General features: G+C 34.4%; 1 protein-coding gene across 1 annotated transcript; it reads left to right on the top strand.

The window, feature by feature from the left end:
- Positions 1-8: 8 nt before the first annotated feature.
- LOC111396523 (probable rhamnogalacturonate lyase B) lies at positions 9-7,736 on the top strand. The gene is made up of 12 exons (XM_023022937.1): positions 9-73; positions 161-280; positions 401-542; positions 976-1,146; positions 1,223-1,378; positions 1,452-1,558; positions 1,675-1,762; positions 6,086-6,227; positions 6,307-6,463; positions 6,602-6,718; positions 7,027-7,153; positions 7,240-7,736. The coding sequence occupies exons 2-12, from the start codon at positions 168-170 to the stop codon at positions 7,489-7,491; spliced, it is 1,572 nt and encodes a 523-aa protein (XP_022878705.1). The 5' UTR covers positions 9-73; positions 161-167; the 3' UTR covers positions 7,492-7,736.
- Positions 7,737-8,116: the final 380 nt, after the last annotated feature.

Here is an 8,116-nt window from a genome sequence, read left to right as displayed (position 1 = left end):
TAGAACTATCATTCTTGAGAACATGGGATACCTCGGTCGAGGGCAAGCTTGCTCCATTAAATATTGACAAAAGGTTATGAAAACTTTGTAAATCCATAAATGTAATGAAATGCTGCTTACATGTTGAAATCATGTTGACAGTGAGGAAAATGATTGCCAGGTTCGTAATGCTTCGTGGTTGTTCCGGCTTCTATTCATACGCCATTTACGAGCATTTAGAGGGATGGCCCGGTTTTAATCTTGACGAAACAAGAATTGCATTTAAGCTTCGGAAAGACAAGTAAAACATCTGATTTCGCCTATCTTATCTATCAGTGATTCTAAATGCTTCTCAAATAAAACTGAAATCTTCATTCATTAATAATTTGACACAATTTTACTAACTTGAATGAACATTTAGGTTTCACTCTATGGCCATGGCAGATAACAGGCAAAGATATATGCCCTTACCAGATGATCGTTTACCGGAACGAGGACAACAATTGGCATATCCAGAAGCAGTCCTTCTCGTGAATCCTGTGGAGCCAGAATTTAAAGGAGAGGTACAATACTTTTTCAAGTTTATTGATTGTATCTGTTGGAGGCTGCAACCATCTCATATCATTGGAAAAGCAATTGTTGCTCAATGAGGGAACGCAAACCCTTTTAGGACATTCGACCACGATCACTGAGTGACCCAATCCCCAGGCTTAAGAGGGACATTGTTTCTCCCCAACAATCACACCCTCAACATGACACACTCGTTGCTCGGACCCCATGAATATGGCACTAATACAACTTCTTGGATTGGGAGTTAAATCTCATTTGAAAATCAATTACTGTCCAGTCAAGGAAGGCTAAACCTTTTAATGCATTCGACCGCCATCATTTGACTGACTCCTTCATGAACTTAAGAATGGCATTGTTGCTCCCCAACAGTGTCATATTCTTAAATGTGTATATTCACCTATTAGTTTGTTCTTTAATTACCCTCAGGTGGATGATAAGTATCAGTACTCTTGCGAGAACCAAGATCTCAAACTTCACGGCTGGATATGTATGGATCCACCTGTTGGGTTTTGGCAGATTAGTCCTAGCAGTGAGTTCCGATCAGGAGGACCTCTCAAACAAAATCTTACTTCGCATGTTGGCCCAACTACTCTCGCTGTAAGTATGTACTAACAAGTATTTAATTAGTTAATAGCAGCCGCACAACTCAATCAATATGGTATGGTATATTCAGATGTTTATTAGTGCCCACTATGCTGGAATCGATCTAGTGCCTAAATTTGGAGAAGGTGAGCCATGGAAGAAAGTCTTCGGTCCAGTTTTCATGTATCTTAATTCTAATATGGAAGGTGATGACCCGCTTTCTCTCTGGGAGGACGCAAAGAAACAGGTTCAATATACATATCAACGTCTAAAAATGCACGACACATATGATCATAAATTCATAAATAATAATCAATCAGGTGTTGGAAGAAGTTCAAAGTTGGCCATATAGTTTTCCAGAATCTGAAGATTTTCAACAACCAGCTAAACGGGGCAATGTTAGTGGCAGGTTATTAGTCAAAGACAGGTAACTAAATTTCTAGGTTGATTTTCATTCCAATTTTGAATAAATCAATTGATATCATTTGGACGCTATTTCTAGTCTGAACTTTTTAAAGTGATTGTCAATCTTATCAAATTCAGGTATATTAGTGATAATTATGTTCCAGCAACAGGCGCATATGTAGGCTTGGCTCCACCGGGAATTGAATCTTGGCAAAGAGAATGCAAGGTGATTTCTTCATGAATACCATCTCCTAGTGGAGTATTGTTAACGCTAAAAATGATCAAATAAAATACAAACTTACAAGGAGACGAGCAACCTGGCCTCCAGCCAACGAATGTATAATCTTCAAATTTGGGGAAAAATAGTAAAAGATACTTGTTTATCTCATGTTCACTTATTTGTTCTTTGCACAATCAAGCATCTTATCATAAACTTCGTAGGCTCCTCATCCTTGTCATACTCATAGTATGTCGAAAACCAATTTTGGGAATGTCAAAATCCTTATTGGAAGTTGTGTGCAGTGGGAACGAAGCTATTTGCACCTTCACTAAGTGAGGTCCTTGCCCTACCTGAATTAGATACCAGATCAACACGATTCACTGTGACATCCTTAAATCCCAATATCTATAAATCAAAACTTAAACAGAAATAACAAACACCAAGCCTAAGGCTTCGATATTCAACCAAAAGGCCTATTCACCACGTTGAGCATCCAAAAAGTGTGGTCAATGCAATAAATCAACTAGCACAATCAAAGATTATATGCACAGAGGCCAAACCAACACGTCAACCAAATAACACTCATATATACAATTTTCTCTCGAACAACTCTCTCTCAAGAATTACACCAAGTAACCAGAGGTTACTGCTCACCAAAAACAGATTAAAAACCCTCACCACACTCCATTTGCAGATTAAGAAAATATCTAAGAATGAAGATTACATAGAAAAGATGAACGAGTGCACAGAGAAAAATAAACAGCATAACCTAGAATGAAAACCCTAGAATAATGTGGCAAATGAGAAGACAACGAGGTATGTAAATGATAGGCCATTAACCCTCACACTAATAGCTACCAATCAACCATGTAGCATCATCTCAACTTTCAATCTTAATTACCCAAAGTCGCATAAACCATAAATGTGCAAAAGCACACAAAGGATGCAATTGACTCAGGCTTCAATTTATATCAAATCATTGGGCAAAGGTTGAGCCCAATAGCATATTAGCCCATAAGTGTTAATCATACAATCCAACAATTTCCACCTTACTTGACATCTTTTGATCATACCTAAGTGGACATAGAAGTCAACTTCTTCTGCTTCATTTTACTCCAAGTACCTGTACAAATTTTAACCAACATTAACCTTTAGGAGATTTAAAGAAACTTTAAATTTAAATAAAGATAGTGTTTTCGTACCCATATCTGTAGAATTACATTTAGTAGAAATCTTCTCTATTTTTAAAACTTTTTTTTTTCTAATATACCTCTTATAAAAAAGAAATTTAAAATCAATATGCTTTGTCCTATCATGAAAAATAGGATTCCTACTTAAATGTATTGCTAACTGACTCTCAGAAGTCAGAATATAAGATAGCATTGTTACCAGCAATACCAGTTTCAATTAACAAACATTTTAACAAAATATCTTCCTTTACAATATCTGTAGCTATAATATATTTAGCTTCTGTACATGACAGAGCTACAATTTTCTGCAATGGAGACTTCCAGCTAATGCAAGTATCACTTATAGTAAACACATGAGTAGATGTAGATTTTCTTTTGTCATTATTATAAGCAAAGTCTGAATCAACAAAGTCGTTTAGATTAATTCCCTTATCAAATTTATGAAACATTAATTCAATGTTATATACTCCTTTTAAATATCTTAATGGCCATGCATAGCTTCCCAGTGACACTTACCAAGATTGCTTATGAATCGACAAACGACAGGTACATCAAAGACTAAATCTAGTCTAATACAGACCATAACATACATAACTAAACCAACAACATTACAATAAAGAATTTTAGTAATTCTAATATGTTCAATAAAATCTGTTTTCATTTTCAATACATAAGTATATCTGTATTGGAATATAATCATGTTATGGGAAATGTTAACTATTTTCCTAAATATATACTTTACTCTTGATTTTTAGTGATACTGCATGTAGTAGATATTTTTGAGGCTGCCTTTCTCCTTGTTATTTCTCTCAAATAAAAAAGTCTATTGGGAATAATGTTCTGCTACTTGAGATCTCGGTTTCTCTTCTTGCATCAAACAGAAGTAGTAATTTTGTATGATTTCATGTCTTTCAGAAAAAGGGATGAGAACACATACCAAGGCACTACATGGCAGATTAAGTTTAATCTAGACATGGTCAACCCAAGTGGAACATATAAATTGAGATTGGCTCTTGCATCTGCAGCTCAAGCTGAATTAGAGGTCAGCACTTGCATGTTCCATCTTATCAAGCCGAATTACGTCATATATTGACAATGATGAATAATGCTATTTATGAACATTTGTAGGTTCGAGTGAATATTTCCGACCAAAACCCGCCACTATTTTCGAGTGGAATAATAGGAAGTGATAACTTAGTTTTGGTACAATGTTCAATAGATAATTTAGTTATGAGATAACTATGAATTTTAGTTACCAGAGAATTTTAGTTTTCTTGATTTTCAAATCTTCATTGAAAAATTCAAAGCTATTGTCAGTTCTAAAAATCTTTACATTCTTATTAACTTGATTTCCAACAAGAGTTTTTGAATCTTTAAAATGTTGGCAAGTATCAGATTTATTTAGCAGGAGGTAATTTCTTTTGTTCACCGTAGATGCAATGCTCCCAAAATGATAATTTTTCAATCTTTACAGTACCCCAAAGATCTTGTTGTTTCAACCAATGCAAATTTTTTATCACATATATGATCAAGTCTTTTGTGTAATAATTTAGGTTTACTATTTTTGCGACTTAGTGGACCACTCACCAAGGATGAAGCTTTAAAAACGTAAATCCCATTATCCTTAGGAACCTTAATGATTTTAGCAAAATTTATTTGAATGGTAATAATTCATTTACTAAAATCAAATTTCTTGAATAAAAAATATATCTTTTTTTTTTTTTTTTTTTTTAAGTGCCACAACATTTCCATATTTCAGTTTTGACAATTTTTCCAATGCCTTTAATTTTGCAAGAAAAATCAAAGGAATTCAATAAAGTATTCTTTGCAGGTTGTCATATGAAAAGTGCACCCTGAATCAAAAATCCACTCATCTTTAACTGAAGTTTGACTAGACATATAAACTTCTGCATTTGAAGCCCCAGCTTCTTCATAAGTTATAATGACTCACCTTCAACCTTTTGAATGTTTTTTATCTCTTCAATTCCTTTATAACATTCTTTTATCAAATGCCCCATTTTTCTACAAAAATAACACTTCTTTCCTTTAGCCTTGTTCTTATTCTTTTATTTACTTTTGCTCTTTCCAGATTTTTCTAAAAAATACTTTCCTTTCCCAGATTCTTTATTTGAAAAATTATGATGGTTTCCTTTTGAAATGTTTTTGCCTTTTGTCTTCAAACTTATCCTTTGACTCACTTTTAAATTTCAATTCTTTATTTCTCAAAGAAGAAATACAGTAATGGAATTTCTTCCAAATTGAAGGGCATTGTTCTAATTCTTGTACCTTTCAAATAAAGAAGTTAATTTGATCATAGACTGTTGATCATCAAAGATAGTCTCACCACTATTGGTGAGATCTAGAGACTGTTTATTAAATTTGTCAAAGTTTATATCAATACCACCTGTTGGTATTCGTGATTCAAATATATAATTCAAAACTTTAACACAAATAAAGAATGCCATGATTTGTTTCATCCTAAGGCTGGATGTTCAGTCAAAAGGGTTACTCACCACATTGACCATCCACAGAATTGTGGTTAACACTCTAAACCCATTAGCACAATCGAAGATTACAAGTATAGAGGCCAATACCCAACATATCAACCAAATAACCCTAAGATATATAGTTTTCTCTTGAATAACTTTCTCTGAAGTATTACACCAAGTAACTAGAGGTTACTGCTCATCAAGAACAGATTACAAATAGAGAAATGATGAATGATTACACAGAGAGAAAGAAACGGCACAACCTAGAATGAAAACCGTGGAACAATCTGGCTAATGAGATGAAAACCATCATGTCCTCCTGTATACGACCCTTAGAATATTAACAATAATTGTTGGAATAATTTATTTGCCAGTGTTTACAGGACTAGTAACCTCTTGGTCAAAGTTTCCATTCGAAGTTGACGATATGCTAACTCCTCCATAAAAAACTTTCACTGACAACTAATTTTCAATTAGCCAACTTTTCATTTCAATGTCTCTTAAGTTGCAAAACAGAGCAGTACGAGATTTAGGAGGACTAGAGGAGCATTGCTAGTTGTAGATTTGGTGTTAAGTAATTAACTTAGCTTTTGGTATGACATTTGCCTACCATTTCAAAAACTATATAATAAGTTTCCATTTTGTTACAGGACTATCAATTCTGGACAAGAGCAGATGAAGAAGGCTATTTTTCCATAAATGACATCCGTACCGGGGACTATAGTCTCTATGCATGGGTACCGGGATTCATTGGAGATTACTTGAATAATGATTCGATTACCATAACATCAGGTTCTTCTTCTCACGACATCTGCCTATCTTTTGAACAATTTGCCCCTTGTCTATCAAGTACTGAATCATTGTAAATCAGGTTGCTTCATTGATATTGGCAACCTTGTCTATGAGCCCCCGAGAAATGGACCAACCTTGTGGGATATCGGCATCCCTGACCGTTCTGCTAGAGAATTTTACATCCCCGATCCCAACCCTAAATTTATCAACAAACTTTATGTCAATCATCCCGACAGGTTAGAATTCCTAACTTTTACATCATGTAGCTGATCCATAAGTTATCGAGAATAAGGTTTAGTTTGTTATTTTCGTGTCTGCTCTCGGTTTCTAAAACCTGGGAGTAATTCCCCTGTTGATGTGTATCGTATCCTCAGGTTTAGACAGTATGGATTATGGGAAAGATACACGGAGTTGTATCCTAACAGTGATTTGGTCTATACGGTTGGTCAGAGCGATTACACGAAGGATTGGTTTTTTGCACAAGTTACCAGGTTAACATAATTTCTAATTATCTTAAAATTAATAAAAATAAAATCTGTTTTCATTTTCAATACATAAGTATATCTGTATTGGAATATAATCATGTTATGGGAAATGTTAACTATTTTCCTAAATATATACTTTACTCTTGATTTTTAGTGATACTGCATGTAGTAGATATTTTTGAGGCTGCCTTTCTCCTTGTTATTTCTCTCAAATAAAAAAGTCTATTGGGAATAATGTTCTGCTACTTGAGATCTCGGTTTCTCTTCTTGCATCAAACAGAAGTAGTAATTTTGTATGATTTCATGTCTTTCAGAAAAAGGGATGAGAACACATACCAAGGCACTACATGGCAGATTAAGTTTAATCTAGACATGGTCAACCCAAGTGGAACATATAAATTGAGATTGGCTCTTGCATCTGCAGCTCAAGCCGAATTAGAGGTCTGCACTTGCATGTTCCATCTTATCAAACCGAATTACGTCATATATTGACAATGATGAATAATGCTATTTATGAACATTTGTAGGTTCGAGTGAATATTTCCGACCAAAACCCGCCACTATTTTCGAGTGGAATAATAGGAAGTGATAACGCAATAGCCAGACACGGGATTCATGGTCTCTATTGGCTCTTTAATGTGGACATAAGAGGTACTCTACTGGTCCAAGGGAACAACACAATTTATTTGACACAAGCAAATGCCACAAGCCCTTTCCAAGGAGTCATGTATGATTATATTCGTTTCGAAGGCCCACAGATTGATTTTTCTCCAAGTTGATGGGAAGATTCAACCTATATTTATACTTGGAATTAATATAACCTCCTTAATAATGAATGTTTACCTTGAAGACAGATTAATTCATGTCTAATTCTGTAAGGTTATGTCTATTTTTATACTATTGAAAGTTAGGTCAATAGGCTTAAATGTTCGACTTTGGAGCGTATGGTGCCTACAATGACCCTATCCAGTGTATTTGTAGTTATGTTTATATGAGTAATGATATTCAACACTAGCAACGCTAATATTCTAGCTCCCATTATCAAATTTATATCTAATTAAATATAAAAATATTGAATTCACTGGTGATGCTAGATAGTAGCATTCTATATATCAATGTTCAAGATCAATAACACAATAATTTACAGTGAAATTATTAATCCCAGACAAATATCTCCCTAGAGTGAGTTCCAAATTAAAATCCCATTAATATTGTTTCGACGGGAGGATTTCACTAGTTATTGGCTTCTCGTAACAATCCCATTTGTTATTATTATTATTTTTTTCTCCCTTGAAGTGGGGTGGCGGGAAGATTGGAATACCCCAATCATGTGTATTAAAGAAAGTCAAAGTATACAAGGTAGGGGCATAAACACCACCAAAATTACAAGCATATGAGAAGTAG

The sequence above is a fragment of the Olea europaea genome, chromosome 6, assembly GCF_002742605.1.
Source record: "Olea europaea var. sylvestris chromosome 6, O_europaea_v1, whole genome shotgun sequence".
NCBI classification, from domain to species: Eukaryota; Viridiplantae; Streptophyta; class Magnoliopsida; order Lamiales; family Oleaceae; genus Olea; species Olea europaea.
The sequence above is the reverse complement of the archived record's forward strand: the minus strand, read 5'-3'. Positions and strand labels throughout refer to the sequence as shown.